At 44.0% G+C, this 23,886-nt stretch overlaps 1 protein-coding gene across 4 annotated transcripts in view; it reads left to right on the top strand.

The window, feature by feature from the left end:
• Nucleotides 1-23,886, top strand: part of LOC138504325 (uncharacterized) — a 319,698-nt gene that overhangs the window by 74,368 nt on the left and 221,444 nt on the right. For all 4 annotated transcript variants that reach the window (XM_069624745.1, XM_069624746.1, XM_069624743.1 and 1 more), the window contains one exon: nucleotides 19,041-19,754. In XM_069624745.1, coding sequence (XP_069480846.1) covers nucleotides 19,047-19,754 — 708 coding nt within the window. In that variant the 5' untranslated portion in view covers nucleotides 19,041-19,046. The remainder of the gene's footprint in view (nucleotides 1-19,040; nucleotides 19,755-23,886) is intronic.

Here is a 23,886-nt window from a genome sequence, read left to right as displayed (position 1 = left end):
AGTTGGGATTCTCGCTCTAGGGGGCTGGTGCCTCCATGCCAAGACCAGGGGAGAGTGGTCCGATGGTATTCTGGCCTTGTATTCCAAGCCTGTCATTTCCCCTACCAACTCTGAGGCAACAAACATATAATCCAATCTCGTGTGCAGATTGTGTGGAGCCGCGTAGTGAGTACTGCCTGTCTTCCGGGTGCAGCCGTCTCCAGATATCCTCTAGTCCAAAATCTCTCAGCAGGGCCTGTAATGCTTTGGCAGCCGGGGTGGATCTATCTAGTTTACTATCTGACCTGTCCATTTTGGGGTGTAACGTACAGTTAAAATCCCCTCCCCATAAAATCGCACCGCCCAGTAGGGGGCTAATTTTACTGTATAGGGCCCTAAAGTAGGCTGCCGTGTCTTGGTTAGGGGCGTATGAGTTTATAATGCACAATTCTCTGTTTTCCAGCATCCCACGCACCACTATCATTCTACCATCTGGGTCTGCTGTGGACTGAAGCAGCTGAAACGGTACATGGGGCGCCACCCACGTGACCACCCCCCTTGCATAAGCAGAATATGTTGCTCCCGTGGTGTTCCCCCTCCACTTTTTCTTAACCACTTCTAGTTTCTCCTTAGTAAGGTGGGTTTCCTGCAGTAATGCTATGTCCACTTTCAGCTTTCTCAGGTACATCATTACTTTATTCCTCTTCAGATAACTGTTGAGGCCTCTCACGTTCCAGCTTACAATCCTAAGGCTTCCCATTGCCATGCATGGTTTGTCCCTCCTCCCCCCACACCCGGGTTTCCTCTCCAGTCTAGTTTGGCATGAATTTGGGCTTGTATCCCTCCCTCTTCCAACATAAACTCCCCAACTAACCCCCCCTCCCCTCCTTTCCCAACTATTATACACAACACACAACCCTTTGCCTCCCCCCTCCCTACCCGTCCCCAACTGGTGCCCAGCTCCATCCATGGATCTCAGGCTCCCTTGCGTTTGGTCCTGCCTCGGGATGCCGAGATCAGGAACCCAGCAGGGTGTCGCCGATCTACCTGTAACCTAACTGATTTACGGGGGTGTGAGAGCAGGTTCCTTTAGGCTCCTATACTTAGCACCATGTTCCCGTGCCCCAAGGATCGTATTCATATGGCCTTTATTGCGCCTATCCCAGCAACCATAGCCCTATTTTATATTCAAGTCCCAATGCGTGAGTCTGCCGCACCGTCGGCGCCGCAGACTTCCATCTACTTATCTGCGCCGTCTTCCTTCTGGATTCCCGATTCCGGCGGGCAGCTCTGTGTATCTAGCCATTCCGACGCCTCCTCCGGGGTGTCGGAGAACAGTGCCCTGTTTTTGTGGTACACCTTCAATTTTGCCGAGTATATCAACATGTATTTATAGGGGCAGATCATCCAGTAGTTGTTTCAGACAGGCTGCATCTAGCCTGCATCATTCCTCTGGTCCCCTGCAGCGTTTCATTCCCGCAATCCTCCGCCCAATCTTCTCTAGAGACCTGTTACGTCTCTCGCTGTTCAGCTCCTTTGTTGCTGGCCAATCCGCCTTTTTGTTTTATTCGTTCCTGGCCAACGCAGTCTTCGGGAAGCGCAGAGCTATGAAACCGCTGCGTTCTGCTGCTTGAAACCTTTTCCACTCCAGCTCAGGTTATTCATGAGCATGCACGCCTCTTTTTATCTGTGTCAGGCACCTGCATGTGTACTTATATCGCGGATCATAGTCGGATCCGCCGGAGCTCTTCCAGGAACACTTCTGCTCACATGGCCATTGTAGCCACGGACCCCCACCCCCGAAATCCCATACTTAGCATTGTTTGAAAGAGAAATTACTATTCCACCCGATCTAATGCCTTTTTTTCGGCATCTAAAGCAAGGAGAACCTCTGTAATTCCACGTGTCTCAACCTTTTCTATTAGATGACAAACCTGTCTTGTATTATAGAAGAAAACACAGTTCCTATTGTCAATAGAAACTCCCGTCCCCTGCACACCATTTGGTATTGGAAATAAAAATTCCAAACAATGTTTTAACAGATTGAGTAGTTCTATCAAAATATGTCTCAGGGTGAACAATTTCTATTTTGGCAATTATTTCAAAACATTCAAGGATATATTCAATCAAGAATATTTTTAATCTTGTAAATGAAACTGAAAATCAAAAATGGGAGTTCAATTCACTCAATAATATCATTCCCTTGCTCTGTATTCCTGCGCTCCCTTTCCTCATCCCAGTATTTTGGTGGCTATGGGACTAGTAGTCCGCTTTTGAGAACTTGCAAAACAACCCATGATGAATGTTCTCAATGGTTTCAGCTGGCAAGTCAGTCTTGGAGGATTGGTATGTGGAGTCCGGGAAGGGGTTTCCAGATATTTTTATAAGGCAGGTCAGATTTTGAAGATGGGTCTGTGGGTCTTGACAAAAGGATTTGAACATTTGTGATAGGTGCAAGAGGGACAGCATGACATTATGCCATTATGGCATACATGAGGGAAGGTTTGGGATACCATGTCTCATCCGATGATGCCCTGGCACCTCCCCGGAGGTAGTCTCCTCCATGTGATCCTCCTTCATATAGCTGCCCTCTGGGTCAGGATCAGGAAGCGGCTGCTGTCCCCTGGCGACATGGGAGGAGGTCACCACCGGGAAAGGAGTGGTGATGCCATCGGATTCATCACAACCCATTTAATGGGTTTGTCTGGTGTTTATCCTGCCAAGGGCTTCCAGGTTTCTCACCCGCCGTGGGGGTTTTGTCACTTTCACGTCTTTGTTGAGTCCTCTGCCGTTTGCCCTGCCAAGGGATCTCGGGTTTCTCACCCTGCCATGCGGTTTTGTTTCTCATCCATGTGCAGGGTTTTTATGGGACGTCCTGCCCTCCTCCCTGCTCCCAGGAACACCCATGTATCTTCTGCGTTGTGGCAGTGTTCCCTGGAGGAGGCAATTGATTAGTCAGTCTCAGAACCACAGAATAATCACTTTGTTTGATCCCTACATCGGTTCTCTGCATTGGCGACTGGTTTTGACTGCTGGCTAATCGAAGCCAAGGGCTGCTGGCATCAGTTTCCCCGCTTTTCAGTCGGGCAGTGGTTTACCATCCACTGTCGAGTTCGACTGGATCCAGACCGTGCTACCTTCAGCAGCATTCTGTGGGTGTCTCTCCAGCTTTGCATCTGAGTCTGGCCATGATCGTTTCTGGCGTAGCTTGGTCCTCCAGGCAGATGTTCTCTTGTGCCAGGCGTTCTCTGCCCTTTTCTCTCTCTCAGCTCCACCTCTGATTCTGTTTGCCCATTGGTTTTACAAGTCCAGCTGCAATGAGATAGAATGTTCAATTGATGTTGTGTTTCTCCTAGTGGGTGTTGAATTTAAGGGTCAGAAACGCTGCCAGCCACTTGCAAATCCCCCATATAGTCAACAAACACATTAAACCATTTACAAGAGGGAGGTTGGATAAAATCCCTATGTGGGGGCTATTCACCAAGAGGGAGTCGCCTGTCAGTGGGATCCCGCTTGCCATGTCCCATAGGGGATGTTAAGCTTAGAGGACTCACCTCCCTAGTCCCAGAGAGGGTGGCTCACCCTTGGAGAGGGAGGGATACATTACCTGGATTTGTCATAGTAGCCTCTAGTAGTATAAAACTGTATTTAGGCATCCAATTTCGTGAGAGCATTCTGAAGAGGCAGCAAAGTGATTGTGAGTGCACGTTTTGCACCCCTTCAACATTCTCATTTGAAGGAAGCTTGTGTTTGGAGCACTATACAATAGGGGCACCTGCTGTTGGGGTCATATTTATTTATTTATATGCGGGGAGGAACATGGCTCTTTTGATCACAAAATAACGTGCAATAGATAAGAATAAGATTTGATGGAAAGCAGAAGAGGAAAGCCAGAATACACATTGAGGTGGACCAGGTGGTCCAAAAACTCCGAGACTGCTGCTGAAGTGAGTCTGTGGAGTCACAACGACCAAAGAAGAGGAATGCCGGAATACTCGTCTAACGTGTAGGAAGTCCGATGCAACCGGAGACCTCGGGAAGAACCGGCAGCACTCTCCTGTGAAGATGGTGATTGGAGTTGCGCGATAGCCAGGTGGGGTCCAGGGAGCCACAGCAGTGATACCCAGAGAAACAAGAGTTACAAAGTACTCTGGAGCGATCTCTCTTGTCACAGTGGTGACACCCAAAGAACCAAGAGTTGTATATTCTTCCAGAGTGAAATACCTTACCACAACAGTGATGCCTAGAGACCCAAGAGTCAAGTCTTCATTGGGGGTGATCTCACACAAAGTAGTGTGAAGATAAAAAGCCACAAAGTACAAGAGTGCCTCAGGAGTGAGCTCCCTCATCAGAGAGAACCTTAAAATATATAAGAAACACCAGAAGGATGGCGAACTGCCTGAACATCATTTTCACAGTAAAGTATTGGCAACCAGGAGAAGAGTGAATAAGGCCTTAACATTGTTGTTTAAAAGTCCATGGGAGGCACTAAAAAGACTTTTCAAAACTTGTGAGAAGAACTGGCAAAAACCAGCCTACAAAACCTTTCCAGACAGACCAGGAGAAGGGAGTCATTCTCCTGGTCTGGGTCTAGTTGGTAAATCGGATACTATTGCAAGAGACCACTGTTGAGTTTACCTGAGAGTGAAGTACTTCACCAGGAGAAGGGAGTCATTCTCCTGGTCTAGGTCTCGTTGGTAAATCGGATACTATTGCAAGAGACCACTGTTCGAGTTTACCTGAGAGTGAAGTACTTCACCAGGAGAAGGGAGTCATTCTCCTGGTCTAGGTCTCGTTGGTAAATCGGATACTATTGCAAGAGACCACTGTTGAGTTTACCTGAGAGTGAAGTACTTCACCAGGAGAAGGGAGTCATTCTCCTGGTCTAGGTCTCGTTGGTAAATCGGATACTATTGCAAGAGACCACTGTTCGAGTTTACCTGAGAGTGAAGTACTTCACCAGGAGAAGGGAGTCATTCTCCTGGTCTAAGTCTCGTTGGTAAATCGGATACTATTGCAAGAGACCACTGTCGAGTTTACCTGAGAGTGAAGTACTTCACCAGGAGAAGGGAGTCATTCTCCTGGTCTAAGTCTCGTTGGTAAATCGGATACTATTGCAAGAGACCACTGTTCGAGTTTACCTGAGAGTGAAGTACTTCACCAGGAGAAGGGAGTCATTCTCCTGGTCTAAGTCTCGTTGGTAAATCGGATACTATTGCAAGAGACCACTGTTCGAGTCAACCTGAGAGTGAAGCACTTCACCAGGAGAAGGAAGTCATTCTCCTGGTCTGGGTCTTGGTGGTAAATCGGATACTATTGCAAGAGACCACTGTTGAGTTTACCTGATAGTGAAGCACTTCACCTGGAGACTGGAGTCATTCTCCTGGACTAGGTCTCGGTGGTAAATCGGATACTATTGCAAGAGACCACTGTTCGAGTCAACCTGACAGTGAAGCACTTCACCAGGAGAAGGGAGTCATTCTCCTGGTGGTTAAATGAGAACTTTATTGAATGCTTTTTGGTTTACTTTTTTAGTGGCATGGATAGAGTAATCAGTTTGTATAGGGGATGGTATCTAAGTTTCTTTTGACTAACTTCCTGAAGAGCACCCAAGTTATTCTAGGTTGAGGTAGGGCACCCCACCAAGCCCACAGAAGTAGGGATCAATAGGTTTCTTATCTAATTTAATAAAAGTCTATAGCCAAAATGATCTCCTCGTCAGCCTCCTTACTCCATTACGCCACAGTGATTGGGGGGAGGGCGGTAGAGAATGCCCGCAGTGGGCCTTTGGAACATTTGGCCAGTGTAACTATGGCAACATCTTGATATGGGAACCCCTTGGTTGATGTCCTTGTATTGATGCCTTTTGGGTAAGATTATTGTGCAGAGATGTCCTGTGGCACTCTGGTGTGGGCTGGCTCCTCTGGATTTCAAAGTTTCGAGGTGCGATACTTTGGAACAAGTTGTGTTAATTACCCTGGGACCAAATTCACGGTTTAGCACTAATTGCATAAAGGGCTGTGTGTTAAAAATCACAGTGCAACGCAAAAGAACAAAACCGCAGAAGAGCAAAATTAAAGTGGGACTCCCAGGCAAAAAAAAAACCACAGCGGAGTGTGGGAGACCCAGGAGTATAATTATAAAGGGACACATTGGAGCAAATGCCAGCAGGCAGGATGGATGTGCAATAGTTCGAAGAAGAATAGTACAAGCTAGAACGGCGAAAATCTGTTCTTAGGATCCAAAATGTGGGCACTTTGCCATCACTGGACAGCTTGTTTAAGTATGCGATCTTCTCACTCCACGTTGCCCAGAGGAGTAATTTTTCTTGCCGCTTCAAAAATTGATTTTTCCAAAGGGGAGCGCAGAGCGAAAGATATGGTTCAAGGCACAGCTTGCGTAAGTGAAATAAGTCTTGCCTTTTTAATAAGGGAAGCGCCGACGTGTGTGGCAAGACAGGCTTCAATCGGAGCTCATAATGTGCACTCGTCACTAGCCGTGAGCTAACGAAATGTGATTCTTGGTAATAACAAATGGCGTGCGGGGTGTTTATGAAGAATTGAGGTGGAACGTTGCTTTGTGGCTGGCTCGTAATATATAACTTGACAAGTGTACCCCTGCTTCAATAATTATGAAATCAGGGTTATTTTGGTTAACTTCCTCTAAGCATACATTATATTCACATAGCTGGGGGAATGCAGCCCCCCTTCTTTGGCAGATTCCTTTAGTCTATGCAACAGGTGAGTGGCAGCCTTCTGCTCAATGCATTTCAATCAATGGGATTAAAACTCCTAAGCCTCTTTAGTACCACGTTTCAAGTTTCAAATGGGAGGGAAGGTGGGTTGTGTGGTAACTATAATTTCTATACTACGAGAAGCAAACAGAGATTTTACTTGAAACCCATAGAAACGACATTAAATGTGTTCCAGTTGGCTAAATGGTTGAAGTTTTTATCTACTTGTCAAGACCCTTAAAGCAAACCGAGTAGAAAAGAAGCCGTATCACACTACCGGGGACGAGTACGGGGCCTGTCCTCTGAGTATTAGCGCATGGATGCCTGCGCGCAGTAAGCGCTTTACAAATAATGCTTAGATTAGACTAAGTCAAATGCATGAATCTATCAAAGGCACACTCATGTGCTCCTAGTCTGTATCCAACAATGCTTTTTTGAGCATTGGATTTGGGAAGTGTTATCCATGAAATGTCAGAAAATTATCTAAGTGCTGGTGGCTCCACGTGAGTTGATGTTCGCCGAGTCCAGACTTGCTAGTTAAAGTAAAGCGCGGCAGTTTAGATAATTCAGTACCACAACATAAGCGTCAGGTAAGGTGCCCTTTTAGATGGATTGCATTTCACGCGCAATGCGTGAATCCATAACATTGATGCTCTAATTGAGTCCCAACGCGCCCATTTCCTGCATACCTTAACCCTCATTCTGCCCGTTTGGGCTCAGTTGTATTGGTTCATTCGCCCAGGTCTGGACTGATCTAACTCTCTGAGCTTTGGATGCCAGCGCAGACGAAATCGAGTTAGAATCTCAGCAATAGGTTGGCTCCTGCAAAGTTCACCTGGGACTGTGATGCGTCCTACTGAAGTAATCGCTGCCTCGCTATGCAGGGAATCCCAGCCACGCTATAGGACTCGGAGTAAGTTCCGAACATCCATTGGCAAAGTTTAACACTTCGGTCCCTAAGAAAAGATTCATTGGCATATCCCGGGGATCTGCGCAACCCGTGATTCCCCAGATGTAGTGGGCTACGACTCTCGTGACCACCCCCCAACCCCACCCCCAAACACACTCTTGGGTATGTTCAACAGAGCTGATAACATTTTTAGTTGCAGACCTCTATTAGATACGCACCAACGATTGTGTACTTGCATCTTCATGCAGTTTTGGAAGGTTTTTGCTTTTATTGTGCATATGTAAAGTATTTTTGATAAACAGTTGAGTTCATGGGCTAGATACATTTTCATTTCCTGTTTGTTGTTTTTAGAGTGGGCTACAGCCGAAACTATTGAATTGGTGTACAGGTGGGGAGAAATGGCACATGAGGTGTAGGTGTTTATGTGCCCACCCATTGACTGCCCATGACCATGCTAATCCCTATGACCATTCCCATCTATTCCTGCGCCTCCTCGTGGGAATTCTTTGAGCTCACTTTAATCAAGCCTTACCATCAGGCTTTGCAGAAGTGCCTGCCTGTTTTTTCAAAGCAGTCTTCTGAGAGTTAATGACTTCATTGTAGTTGTAAACCCAATACTGGTGTAATAAAAATGTCTTGGCCAGGTCTGCATTCAGAAACTCGATTTGTAAGCACTATGCATGTCCTTGACTGAAGTCCTGGTAAAAGCAAGCATTGGCAAAGCCAACAGTTTTGACATGTGTAAGTATTGGGCATTTGGCAGGGGGACAAAAACAGCCCAAACTGTTAGCATTGCCAGTGCTTGTTTTTGTATCCATTCGGGTATTGCCACTTACACGTTAAACGTCATTCTAGTCACACACTGACTTTCAGCATTTTTACCCCAGATTGTACTCTACACGTTATCCCTAGTTGGAAATGATGCGTCTTGTTAGGGGTGTGTGAGTACAGGATAAACCATCATTGGCTGGGCTAAACAGATGTAACATTTAACTTGCGTTTTCATAGAGGTTAAAAGTTACGATCGTCACCGCTCCTTGATCCCTGAAAATGAATACACGATGCGTGTCACTGAATCTCGTTTAACCTCGCCCAGGAGGCTCTTTTCTGACCCGAGTCGACCGTCGCTACCTATTACGACTGCTATTCATCCATTTTAGCAATACACGTGGTGTACAGAACGCAGGGATTTCGTCTTTAATCCGAACCCGTATAACCCGGAACTCTTATTTAAATTTTTAACAGAATTATATCGTGTTACTGGGCCTTAGAGCCAGAAAACACAATGTTCTGCGCGGCTAATGACAGCTTAATTTTGTTCAGCTGCATGCAATCCATGAAAACAAAACATGCCGTCTGTTGTAAATGTGACGGCAGCATTACTTGTTGGAAACATGTCATGACATACTTGTTTCATCACAGCTGCTATACACTGGAGTATCCGCTGTCTGAGAGATGTCGTCAAAAAGTGCTGGTAGATAACATGTGGGGTTTATTCACGCAAGGGGACAAAACAAGCTAGTGGGCCTCATTACGAGTTTGGAGGTAGCCATGGTGCTATTAGCACCATGGCTGCTTCCAAACCGGGCTCCATTACTGGGTTCCATCAATGAGGAATAACTGGGTCATTCCAACATTGGAGGACCCAGTAATTCCTCATTGAAGGAACCATTCCCCATTCCCATTTGAGCCCCCATAGGGCTCAATGGGAATGGGGAGGGAGCTAATAACAGGCAAATTATGAGTGTCCCGTTATTACCTCGCTCTTCCCCTCGCGGACCCGGAATGGAAGTCTGGTTCTACCAGACGCCTGGTCCGGGTCCCGCAAAGGGAACCTCGTAATCGACACTCACGTAATGAAGGGGGCCGGTCCCGTACCGGCACCCTTCATTACGTGAGCGCCAGGGTTGTAATGAGGCCCTGGCCCTCATTACGAGTTTGGCGGTAGCCATGGAGCTATTAGCTCCATGGCTGCCACCAAACCGGGCTCATTTACCGGGTTCCTGCAATGGGGACTTACCGGGTCATTCCGACATAAGAGGACCCGGTAAGTCCTCCTTGCAGGAACCATTCCCCATTCCCATTTGAGCCCCCATAGGGCTCAATGGGAATGGGGATGGAGGTAAGAACGGGCACATTATGAGTGTCCCGTTGTTACCTCCCTCTTCCCCTCGCGGGACCCGGAAAGGACGCCTGGTTTTACCAGGCGTCCTATCCGGGTCCCGCGATGTGAAGCTCGTAATCAGCCCTGACGCAATGAAGGTGGATGGTCCCATACCGGCCCCCTTAATTCCGTCAGCGTCTGCCTCGTAATGAGGCCCCCTGTGTCAGAAAACCAGGCATGGCAGAGTTCAGCGCGATTCACCGGTATCATGAAAGGGATGCAAAGGTAAGCTGACCTCATCACTATCCGTGATTGGAAAGCTCCCAAACACTGCACAGCCAGTGTACACCCAACTGCAAACAGCCTACTTATAAGCAGTGTATCGCCACATTTGCTCCCTAAAATTAGCCGTGTACTTCCAGCAATAAAAATACAATCATATGTCATTTTCATTAAATTCTATTTGTAAAGAAGTATGGATTACACATGGATAATCTGTTTCAGAGTTAAAATTATATATTTTGTCTTTCCTAAAACTACTCATACTGGTAATGGAAGTACATTTTTGTTTTTACTTCTAAATATGATTTTTACTACCAAATTAAAAAAGAACAAATGAAATACTGGCATTTTTCTGGAGCCCTGACCTCTAACATCAACCTGTGACAAAACTACCACATTTCTGAACCTGTTTCAAAAAGCTGCCACGGAATTGGATCACAGGCTGCAGAAATTAGATGAATTAAAGGGGACGTTCAGTCAAGAATGTAATTGTTTAAAATGATGGGTCATAATCCCAAATATATATAAAAAATATATATTTTTCAAAATTTCTACATCAAATTTGTGGGAAATGAGGCTGAAACTTTACACATGAGGGCATCCATTTCGTGAAATGAAGCAGCCTCCTGGGTTCAAAGAAGAAGAAGTAAAACAAAACAAAGAAGAGGTGGGGGCAGCACTCACCAGGAGCACAGGGCATGAGCCTGACCGCATTCTCTGCTCTCTGGCAGCAATAAGCAAACGCTCCCAGTAGAGAAGGGGACAATGGACATCCTCTGGCTGAAAGGAAAGGCGAAGTGTGAAGAGTCATAAATGGCCTCTCCCAGAAGGAACTGGGAGGAGACTGCTTCTGAGCTGCCAGGGGAAGAAGGGAGGTGGCGACAAACCACCATTTGCTGCTTAACAAAGGCCAAAAGCACATTTTTAAAAAGACTAATAAATTACTGTGTAAAATTGTGAAAAGTATAGAAATAACAGCATTGTTAATGTGATTTTTGGATGCACGTGTTAAGAGATCCCAGAACTCTGTGACATGTTCTGGGAAGTAATAGCGGAAAATATGGTTTTACACCATATGTATTCATGCCAAAAGCATGAAACTTCATACACGTATGCCCATATTCAATGCGCACATTTGTACACATTTTCTGACAAACTGGATATTGTGTTCCGGACAAAAAGGGCAACATTCAGTCAGAAGCAGACACAAGATCCTACAGCGACGAGGTTTGGAGGAGTATCTTCTACACACAATATGTAATCTATATATGTTATTGTTATAGAGATTACACACATGTAAATATGTATTGAACTAAAAGTAGAGTTTATGTTCAAGGGACAAGGGAAGGATTATCTGACTCATAAACTCACACCATCATGGTGACACCCTGTTTTCTCCTCCAATCAAGATAGAGAAGAGACTCTAGCCAATCACCTGCCTAAGGGGGCGCGCTTAGGATAAACCAGCACACACCCCCTTTATCATAAGCATAAATAGAGACAGCGCAGACTGAAAAAGAGACCCACAGATTCACACACTATCCTGGCGAAGCACCCTGAAGCAGAACTATCCATCTTCCTTGCTCCTGACTCCAGAAACTTGGCAAGCAGAAAGGTCCATTCCATTAGATGAACCATTTTCAACTAGGCCTTGAATTTCCAGAATCAGAAAGAATCCCACAAAACTAAAGAGGAACAAAAGAAACAGCCGGGCTGTGCTGTAACTGCTTTCCTGCTAAAACAATTCTGATCAGAACCAAATGATCCAGTGCTGTGCTGAGCCGTGGCCAGAACTATTGCAGACCCAGTCCAATCCGGTGTGCCCAGCCGTCTGCTCCAGAACCCGAATCCCTGACCAGAATCCCTGACGGTTCTGTTTGAAACACATATAGTGAGTATCTATAGATAGAACTGTGTTACTAGCATATGTACTGTCCATAGTAATCCCTGTCTTAAACCCATCCTCTCTTGTATTCAGAACCGGTAGTGTTAGGAGTATTTTGAATTGTCAGAACTTTTCTTGCGCTAAGTTTCTCATTTGTTTTCTAAAATCATAAATCATTAGTATTGTGAATAAATAAACTGAATACCAGAAAGAAAGTGAGTATCCACCACGAGAAGGGTCTTTGGCCAGGACTGTGGAGATTCATGTGTGGCATTCTCTTTTTCTATAGTCATAATCTAGTGTAAGAAATCCCATTTGTCTTTTAAAAGTGCATCCCTGTTTTCCCATTCTTGCGCCTATCTCAGAAAAACAATCTCCACTAAAACGTCCATAACTTCCTCAATTTTTATGCTAACAAAAAAAAATTTCGACTTGTGCTTGTAGCTAACATCCTCAGCATTCCATATAGTTCTCCTGCATTCACGTTACCGCGGATGGAAAAGTTTGCCGCAAATTTTGTTTTAGGAAATTTCTGACGTGTGTAAAAAAGCTTTTGATTGCACCCGACCTCAATTTTAAGATTTCACATTGTTCCTTAGTATCAAATCATTGCTGATAGTCTGCAACTATCTAAAGCGGCTCCCATAAGAATTTAAACAATTTCAGCAATTAATAATAATTTATTAAATTGATTATTGATTATTTAAATTGATTATTTAATAATAATCAATTTAAACCAGATTTAGTGTTTTTGCACATTCCATTCACAAGATAACTTTAAAACCATTTTGACAGCTTGCCAATCAATTCCGTTTTTCTCTTGTGTTCACTGGGGGGAAATTGGGATTGACATTTTGTTTGAATTCTGCATTCCTGAATACCTGCTCTCGCTCATCCTATCTCTTTATATTGCTTGTTGAGGGGTGTGCAGGGGGAAATAGTAACCGTACTGCTATTTGATCTGAACATACACAAAAGTATTATTTCTGTGCTGAATTGTTTTGCTTCTGGTTAAAGAGATTGCTTAGTGGTACATCACCCCATTGGTGACTATTGTATACCCATTAAGCATAGTGTGACTATATTGTGAATACATAAATAAATATTTTAACTTTGCAAACCAGCCTGATTCCTGGTTCAGTGTGACGGGGGGGTTCCAAGAGAGGGACGTGATATGAGTGGTATATCGTTCAGAATAAAAGAACTTTTAGACACAAAATAAATAAGGATTTCAGTTGTGCATTCCACGCTAGGCGTTGATTTAGGTGAAGTGCCGGATTGAAATCACTTACAATACAACAACACGTACTGCTTTGGAAATTAAGTGGTATGATCTAGACTAAGAGAGCAGTTTTACAATAACTTGTGTAATAAAATCGCTACAGCCTAGCTAATAACCTGAGGAATATGTGAGGATACATCTGAAATCGGTGTTGAATGCACAACGGATATCCATGGTAACCCAATAACACAATGGCCGCAGAGCGGATGCAGCAGGAAATGAGTCCTTAAAACCAGGCCAATAATAGTAGTTAGTATGAGAAATCGTGCATAAAAACTAGCTACATCCTTTTTGCGAATATCCAGAGGACCATTGTGGGAATGCATAATAAAAGAGAACAAACGTTTATCCATAGTAATCCATATAACCAACTGCTGCAAAGTGTTAAAGCACCTTACGACGTGCTTGAAAAACAGAGACCATAAACACGTATGCTAGTGTTTATGCCTGTGAATACAGAGGGATAGTTTTTTAGTCTTTAAAAAACCTCGAGTCTCCACTGTTGTTTGAGATTTGTGATGGGCAATCGGCACTGTCAATTCAAGATTTTGTCATCTTGGGGTCCGATTTATTTTGAAGTATTTAATAACCATGCATTTTTAGATTAAAGGGTATTTAATTACTGTGCATATGAGGCGCCATGTTACAGGTGTGGACTGGGAACCAAAAGAGGCTCTGGAAATATTTTTCAAAGTGGCTCGATAATGCACATTTTTCGCAAGCTCAACCGTCTTCGTATGGGGAAATGTGGAAATTAAATAAGTTGCCACACAAGAGGCCCATGGTGAGAGGCTCCAGAGTTCCCCATTGCCAGTCCAATCCTCACCGTGTAGAATTGGTTTATGGGTTCCTGTAAGATTGGCTAATGAAGGGTAACTCGCCCGTCTAGCAAGGGAAGCGATTGTCTCATGTATGTAAATTCCTTAAAAGAACTAGGCATCTCCTTGATCAATGAAAAGTCTGTGCCATTGCCTGCCTCATAGATCTTTAAGCAAACGTGTGTTAACTTACTTTGAATGGTGGCTCAATTAAGAACATTGACATGGCTGATGCAGCTTTGCCTGATTGGTACATTACAATGTATGTCACAACCCTCCCCCTCCTCATCTCCTATATTGCTCCGGACAAAGGCCAGCACTTTGTATTTCATATTGGCTGAAGATTGAAACGATGCTGGATGTTTTCCAAGTTTCCATGATTCAAGACTATGCACACTCTCGTTTGGACAGTGCACATCTCCAAAGCCGATTTCTAAAATAATCAGTTTGTAGAAGTGGTCCAACGAAATGTGTTTCGGTGTCACACTTGGTTACTAAGAGGGTGTGCCTCTACCTATATTCACGCCATGTCCTTCATCTGCTTAAGGATACTGTTATCTTTATGATCATCAGTAACACATGACGTTGTTGCATGTCGTGTGTAAGTCATGTCATGTCTGAGTACAGGGAATTCTATTCGTAGCTATGTTAAAGACTGAGCAAAAAAGTGGGGAGGATACAAGCTCATGGCACCCAAACTTGGTCTCGGCATTTAGGGTTTGAAGAGTAGCGCCCCACATTACGATATTTGGTTAGATAGAAAGGCAACCTGCTGCCTGATTCCATTCACTGTTTACTTTGCTTACTAAAGAGTAGGTGGTTTCGTAGAAACCTTTCATTTGTGGTAATTGTGGTCAAATGAAGATAACTATTTAATTGTCTTTTAAACTGTGTGGTATATTTTTGATTGAATAAATGCTTCTCTAGGAGCTCAGAGCGGCAACTCCATGCAATCTATGGGCTACTGTACGATTGATTTGAGCTGCCATGGAAGAGCGGCAGGATTTACAGTTTGTGTGTCCGGGAGACCAGTGACTGTGGTGCGCTGGAATTCTGTGAGCTCTATTAAAGTACAGTACACCTCAGCCTTGTGAATCATGTGGTCTTTGTTCAGCTAGAGTAAACAGCCCATAGCATTTCAGCAAAGCGGCTTGGCATAATTACTGATAAACTAGGAGTGGTTAAAATAATTACCCACAACATTAAGTATTAAAGACGTACTGTTCTTCCCAGCAAACCTCACCCATTTTTAGTGGAAGCGCCAACCAGTCCGAACGCCTCCACTCTTCTGGAAATGAAGCATACCAATGTCACATGCTCTCCTCGTTTCACAGTCTGCCAAGATTCTCTTAACACCAGCGTTTAGTACACCCCCTTCGGTGCTAGCTAATTTCCTTGACAAGGAGCTCGCTAAATTGGCTCTTTGTTGATGAGATGTATTTTTTAAAAATCTTGAATCACTTTTAAAAATGTAGGATTTAAAATGAGACTAGATCAGATCTTTCTTCTACATGATTTGCTTTGTGATTTGTGGCCTGGCATTCATTCTAAACACCACTTTAACACCATCTTATCAACACAACATTCAGAAAATATCAGTATGGTTGACTTTGCTCTTTAGTTCAAGTTCCCATTTGGCCTTGATTGCCTTGAAACCTTTGTGGTGCAACAGGCTCCTATATCTGTATTATAGACTAGTGGATTGTGTGCTGGAGCAGCTATTGCCCTAGATACTTAAATAGAGTGTGCCTGACCAGACCTATGATATTGCACACAAACCTTCCGGGATCAAGGATCAAAAGAACGTGTTTTTGAGCGGAAGCTAAAAGCAGCTTCTGGATCTGGCAGAACCCAGTGAACAGGAGCTACCCAAGGGGAACGAGGAGCTTGTACATAGCGCACTGCAAATTCGTCTTCCACATGAGCTGTAAACTACCACTTTTTTCTATACGTATGACCCATTCTCTTTTAAATTGCTTCTAGTTATTTCCCAAACCATATACATTTACATATAAATGTGTATATATATAGCCAAATGTACACGTTTAATTTCACTTGTGTATTGAAAGATAACAGTTAACGTAGGCAGTCAAATGTCGCTACTAGTTGCTGTTGTTGGGTAAACCAGGCTTTTCTATTCTACAAACGGGAGCGAAATACCCCCAAGCAATTGTGACCCATGAACACTCCAGAGGTTTGGCATTCACTCCCTTCCAAGCAGGGCAGAACATTGGCTCGGACATCAAGGAAAAAGTAGGCCACAGTTGCAAATGGCACTTCATTCCTTTTGTGACAGACTATTTAAATTGTACCCAAGGGGGAGTTTTTTTGATAAAAGGGTGATGCAAGTTGTGAATTTTAAAGAATATTTATTCAGCAACTGCTTAAAGCTACTAGCTGCATAGTGAAGTAACTAATCAAAGTGGCCCACATCGACCACAAAAACGGCCCACTTCGACCCAGAAAACTGTCCGACACTACCATTTTGCGTTTTGGGCATTGCCTTATTGCCCTGTAGGCTATTCTGAGCCTCCCTCCAACCATTTTAAGTGGGCGTCTTTCTGTTTCTTAGAGTGCAAGCTAGGGTGACTTTCCGTCTACTTCACTGACCCTTAGCAAGAACAGATCCCAAGGCCTGTGCCATGGGAAGCAGCAACCAATGATTGTTAAACTATTAAAAGTAGGATACAATTCTTTTAAACAATAAAAATCATTAAAATAAAAAAAGTAGGATACAATTCAAGGCAAATAAAATAGGAAAAACCTCTACATGAGGTTGAAGGCCCAACCGTTCAAGCAGAACTCGCACAGCATATGGAGGTCCAATACACAACAGTAAGGAAGTGGAAAACTGGGAACTACAATCCACAGGACACAGGAAGTTACCTGGAATGTGCAGTGGGACCAGTATAATTGTAATGCTAGTCTGTGGAGCGTGCACAAGGTAGGCATTAGCACCCAGTTGCAGGTGCAGCAATGTGCAGCATGAATGAACCTTTTACTTGTTCAAAGGACAGAAAGAAGGACATTGCGTGTGTACAGTGTGACTAATCTTTAACCTTCGAAGAGAACCGAGTATTATGAGTCAACCAGGTGGAAGTGTAGCTCAAAGTCTCCGCATGAGTCAACCATAGGCGAGCAGTGTAGTAGGTTTGTATAATCAAAGCAAACCTGGGCCGTTCGTGCTGGTGAGCAGCACTCTTCAGTAAAGAGATGAAAAGGCTGATCTTTTCAGCCACTTGGACTTCAAAGCATTGTTGCCATGTTGTTTGGACTCGGAGGTGTGCTTCCTGGTTTTCGTGTCTTTATAAGATTACTTAACCTGCTGCCTGACCGCGTGGGGGGCACAGAATACGTGGACAAGAAAGAAAGGGGCGGGAGAGAGGTCCAGCTGGGACTTTGGTGTGTGAGGGAATATGTTTACCTCCCTCGATACCAAAATACGCCGCATATATCATTTATTCCTTGCAGAAAAATGAGATTACTTAAAAGTTGTATATGCACACGTACCACTCAAAACATTTACGAATTAAACCCTCATGTAAGTTTGGTTGTCAAACTATAAGTGCTAGATATGTTCTTTCAGATGCTTAGTTTGTGAGCTGGCATTGTACCAGGTTATGTTTGAACCCTTTTGGTGCTCTGGCCCAGGAGGTCTGGGGATGGGGGAATCACTAAAGCCTGGATGAAAATAAATGGTGGGTGGGGAGTCCTTTGGGATGGGCACAGAACCTTTTCTTCCAGCCAGCCTCTCTCCCCAATTTAGAATTTTTTATATATGCATTCTTTAAGAGCAATAACATACATGTATGTCCACCCTGTCACAGGATATGTTCCTGGGGCAATAGGTAAGCGATTATGGATATACCTAAGGACGAACACTATGCTCAAATAGTACGTTTGTGACAGCAGGAGAGGCGCCAGCCAATCAAGAGGCCAGAAATGAGGACTGCTTTAGACGATGAAAGGCCACATTCCACTCTTGCACCTTGCCCACAAGCTTCCATATTTGTCTAAGCCAATGTCCTTAGAGCAGTCCCCATGTCTCTCCACCCTCTAATCATGCACCCAGTTTCCCTCAATGACCAGCTGCCTTCACTCTCCACGCCACAATCCTCCTCTTAAGTAGGTCTATTGATCCAACCATTTTTAGTTCAAATTCTTTAGCTTAATTTGCCCATGAAAAAATGGATAGCGATTCGGAGTTGGGCAGTATTTGTGGTGCGGAGTGTGTGTAAGGGACGTTCGGAGTTGCAGGGGTCTAATTGAGCAAATAAATAAAAAAGGATCAATAGACCAAGGTCCTCCTTCTCAACACACCTGGTCTGGGCACAATGGAAATAGTAAAGGGACTCGCCCGTGAGCTTCATTTACTATCTCCTGGCAAGCCGTCTTTTTTGTTTGTAGTTTTTAAGGGGATTTGGCATGCAGAGACCATACAAAGCAATTTTTACCTTAGGGAATTTTAAAGCTGAGCCTATTCTTTTCGATTAGTCTAACAAACTGTGTTAAGGGATGGATTTTGTCATGTTAAAATGGAATTGTCCACCATCAGACGTGTACATTGAAACAGTTCCTTAAAAGCTTTTTACATTTTTAGCATGCTTGAAAGAGGTTTTTTTTAAATACTGACAACTTGCCATGAAACTTGCATTAACTTGTTATGATCAATCGAATGTTGCTTTTTTGCCATATTGGTAGCCCCCATAATTTGGCAAAACATATGGGGAAATTTCGAAATTATTAAATCTTCATGGGCCCACCAGGGATTGATTTATCGATTACCAGAAACGAATTCTCAGTTTCTTGAACTAACAAGGGGTCACTTGGTGGAGGGAGCCAGATAAATCAATTTGAAATCTTAACCAATTTAGTGATGTTGATTAATGGTAGTAATGAGTAGTGGGGGTGGTCTAGAATGATTGCAAATCTGGTGTAAGAGCGACACAAACCTGAACAGCTCTTTACAATATAACTACTGCGCTTTCCTTTACCTGTTTCTTTCTATCTATACAAATATCCTGTAACATAAATTGTTCTTCCCTAGGTTACAATGGAAGTTCTTCAACAGCTTTCCTCTGAGCCTCGCACCATGCATGACAAAGCAAGTCCTGCAAACCAGGCTGGCTGTGCCACAGAGAATATTCAAGGCAGTCAAAGATTATGCCGCTTCTTCTCCCAGGGGAGATACTGCCAGTTTGGTAAGAGATGCCGTTTCCTCCATCAGTATGCGGATAGAAGACATTCACCTGGTCAAGAATATGGAGGTGTTCAGGGGCCCCACTTGTCCCCTGGCAGCACCACTAAAACCAGTGCTGCAGAAAGATCTCATGATGGCATTTCTCCTAATGTCGCTGAAGCAGTTCTACCTCCAGTGGACGCTCCATCACCAGCTCCGGTGAAAAAGCACCGCCCCCCAAAGCTTTGCAGATATTTTGCGAATGGCTACTGTGCAATGGATAACAAATGCCGGTTCAGGCACCCTGATCAGCCGCTGGCCACACAACCGTCCTTAGAAAAGCAGCCTGAACCGCCAAAGCCTAGGCCTATAGTGCCGCATCCTCCAGTGAGTCGCCCCTCTGCACTCCACGAAGAGATGAGGTTGAGCGACATGACTCCTGAGGTTGCCAGGCAACTGAGGGAGACTGAGATCACCCAGCTGGGAAAGAGGTTTCCAAAGGATAAACTGATCATCCAGGAGCGGGAAGATGGTCAAGTGACCTACTATCGAGTCACAGTGCAGCCTACGGATCCGGACTGGGTATGCTTTTTTATACACAGCTTTGTTATATACCCATCTTCTTTTTTAATACCAAATGCATACTCCAGTGGTACAAATGCATTGCATATATTGTGACGTGTCATTGCTTAAAGTTTCTTTGCAACAGTGGGAATAGTGCTCTGATGACAATTGCATGGATTTGAAACTACCCGTTGGCTCGATGCTCTTGTTGACATGTGAATATACCCAAGGCTAAATGGGTAAGAGTAAAGGAACATGTTGTATTTCTGTAAAAACGATCTGGTCAAAATGATGAATGCAGCAACTAGATTCTTGATAATATAATGAATGCCGTACCAGGTTTTGCCACTTGTAATTTGGTTCAGAGCTGTTGTATGGTAAAACATTTGTAAACTGATCTAACCGTGCTAGCTCAGTGTTCATGTTTTTTAATTTTTTTTTATTTATTGGCATTTCAGATTTTACAAACAATAGCAAACACCCCCCGAAGCACCAATCCCCCCCTTATCCCTTTATCCCCTCCCTCCCTCCCCCACCAGCAAATCATATTGTCCATCAAGAGTCAAGGTCTATGCAATAACTAAAATCCGCAGCTTATGCAGACAAAGTGCGACGTTGTAGTAAGCCTGTAAGAATTGCAGTACCATTTCCCATTCTTTTGTAAAAGCTTGATGAGCACCTTGAATCGTGTATGTCAACCACTCTAAAGCAACATACTTCCAAACCTTCAAGAACCGATCATGCACATGTTATGTCATCTTTGATGTCCTGGGTGTTAGTCTTAGCAGTGCACGGTGGTGGCGTGAGTTGTGGTTGCTTAGCTTACCATAACCAGCGAATTTCTGAGGTTTTTCGGTTTTACTTGTAACCATAACATCCCTGTAACAACGTTTTTTGATTGAATTTCATAGGTTTTTAATAGTGCAACTTAACCATAACGTCTCTTTAACAACGTTTTTTTCAGAGAATTCCAGTGCATGCTATTTTCCTACAAATTTACTAATATCATACTTACCCCAATATAGCAACGTTTTTGTCCAATATACGTTTCACCTTAAAACTCTGCCATTTCCCAACTTCTAGCATCATTTTTAACTCTTCTGTTCTTTTCCCACTGTTTTTGCTTCCGTTGACATCCACGAACGTCTGACGTCATTGTGGACCTTCTGGACAGTGCCACGTGAGCATGCGCTCAAGCGGCATGATGACGTGTCCATGAACGCATTTGCACTTGGGGTTCGGGTCCTTGCTTCGCGGACAGTTCGGAACGGCATTTTCTACTGATCTAGGAACATTGAAGCTCAAAATGTACCCTTGCACAGCTCCTACACCTGTTCTTACTCATCCATTAACAATCTAGTACAAAGCACATACTTGGAAGAATAGTAGCAAAACTGCTTTTTATCGTAAAAATTGCATCAACTATTGCCATCCCTCCTCCCCAAGAGCCACCACCAGCTGAAGGACCCACACAACAAAAAAAGCGCAGTATTTCCAAAGACAATGAAGAGGACCAAGAAGATGAGGTATAGGAAGTGCCTACCTTTAGCACCCAGAGTGAATCATGGGTGTGGCAGTTCTTTACCACTGTCGGGAATGTACCAAAGGCTAAAGCTACGAAATGGAAATGCACTGTTTTACTCAATCGCGGACTACCTAAACGTTTCTCCTACGGGACCACCTCCATGCACCGTCACACCAAATCCAACTATCGCAATGCTCTCAGATTGTTCCTTTCTCAGCAAGTAGTATGCTGTCTTCCTCCACATCTTCTTACTCAACCAATACTGTAACCACGCAGCCTACTTCTGTGAGACACAAAATCCCACCAGCTACCTTGCAAGCAATAAAAAAGGCTGTTGATCCATATCTTTGGAAGACAACAGTCCTCTGTATATACTGCAACACACCACTCTGCAGGGGGAAGCAATTTCGAAGTGGGTTTGAAGCTGTAATCAAGGAGCATGAGAAACACTGCCTACTACCTTAAAAGTAAAACACGCGCAACATCTTCCCCTGTCCACCTGCCCCTCCATATAGTGCTTGGTGCCTCTTCCCTCATTTCCCATTCGCTTTATGTTCTAACCTCTCCTGCAAACATTGTTTTTTTTTTAAAACAACAAAAGAAAGGTTCATTTAGGAACCAACTTTCACAGTTAAAAAATAGAACTAAATAATATCTTATAGGCCATATACTTTATATTTCTCGTAAAGTACATGGCCTCAATACGTTTTTCCAACATTTCCATTAGCATTTTGTGTTATGCTAATAGAAATAATATGACTTGCATTTCCCGTTCCAGGGACTGGAACAGGGGATAACTGCCCAGCAGCCCAAGTTATCGGCCCAAGCTAAGTGTGTCTGTGTGGGCCCTGGTGCCTCCGGGCTTTGGCGCGTTATGAATAAATAATGAGTGCTCCTGACCATTATCCTTCATTGCAGCCTCTGCAATGGGGGATAAAGGCCATTAGTACCTCTGGTTCCCAAAGCGGGAACCTGGGGTGCTAAAAAATAGTTTTCTTCCTACAGGCGTCCCGCTGTATGAAGGAAAATCCTTTTCCAAGATGGCCACCATGGAAAGAGAAGGCGGGGCTCCGTACAGAGCCCCTCTTCCCTTTCCATGGCAGCCTGCAGAAGGTGAAGACAGAACCCTATGACCATATTACCACAAGCACATATTTTTTCCCTTTCAAACCTATCCTACTTTCGAATAACTTTACCACATAGCCGGTCCCAGGTGGACATGGCTGCTTTAACACCATTTTTTGCTCCTCGCAGTCATGGCCAGTAGCCAGATTGTCCGGGTCAGGACCATATGGCCACAGGCTATACCTCAGTCACCAAAGGTATATCACTAATTTTTTTACCTACATTATGACACTTGTCAAAAAAACACAGGCTCACTTGCAGAACCTTGCTTTAAGGTCCTTGCCAATGATCCTTACACAGGTTTGCTTGATACCCGCCCATGTTTCATTTTTTTAAACGTGTCAAAATGTATGTAAATACAATAGTCCTATAACTTAGCCCCCACTTGACAAAATCCTTTCAGTCTTTACACAAACATTGAAGGTTGGGTCTATAATCTTTCTGAAAACGTTTGTCCACGTTCGTCAAATGGCAACCAAGTTCTAAGCCATCTAAAAATGTAGCGACCCCCCTCTAATTTAGCACCCTCTTGAGAAAATCCCACCAAACTTTACAAAAACATTTATATCTAGATTTAAAATTGTTTGGAAACTTTTGTGCAGATTTGTCAAATGGCACCACATTTATAAGCCTTTACGATATTTTGGGACCCTAACCCTCTAAATATGTTCCCACTTGACAAAACAGCTCCACACTTTCCAAAACCTTTCAGAATCAAGTCTAGAATAAAATTCCAAAATGTCATGCAGTTTCATTGAGTGGCGACAAAGTTATAAGCCATCCAAGAACAGCTTTTCCCCAACCCTGCAATGCAGAGATAGGCACAGATGTCCTTGAACATATGAAGTGTTCGCGAACATCACAGGACTGTCCCCAAACATCCGGACTGTTCGCAGACTTTGGAGGTGAAAACCACCAGTTTTTGGGTTCTTATAGCCATATCCCACCCCATCCTCCTCACCCCTCACCTCCCCAGAGATTGTTTGACAAGTGCAATGTGGTGTTTATTTATATGCTTTTACCGCGATGTCCGCGGACACTGGCCGCTGTCCGCAAATCCAACATGGCGGGTGTTTCCAAAAATCTGACGCACTTCACGCTTTCACCATCCAATCGAGGGGCGCGTCTAGGCTAATCGAATGTCTGTCTGCAGACCGTACAGGGAAGTGGGTCTGCGGACCCGACCCAGATTTCACGAATTTATTTGACCTACTTTTTGGTTGTTTACAAAAAAATTACTGGAAGGATTTACACCAAATGTACAAAAGCACGCTTTTGGAACCAAGCCACCGCTGCTGCCACAAATTTGGTAAAAATCCGTCCAGCGATTTGGGCTGTAGGCGTCAGCAAAAATCTTTTTCATTGCGTCTATGGAAAAAGAAAAAAATGTGGGAACCCCCTATAACTTTGCCCCCCTTAACTAAACCTCCCCAAACTTGCCAAAAAAATCAGAGCGGGCCATATACTTTGTAAAAAAAAGTTTGGTAAGGATTCGTCCAG

The sequence above is a fragment of the Ambystoma mexicanum genome, chromosome 11 (assembly GCF_040938575.1).
Source record: "Ambystoma mexicanum isolate Mex_15411 chromosome 11, UKY_AmexF1_1, whole genome shotgun sequence".
Taxonomy (NCBI): Eukaryota; Metazoa; Chordata; class Amphibia; order Caudata; family Ambystomatidae; genus Ambystoma; species Ambystoma mexicanum.
This window is presented reverse-complemented; position numbering and strand designations above follow the sequence as displayed.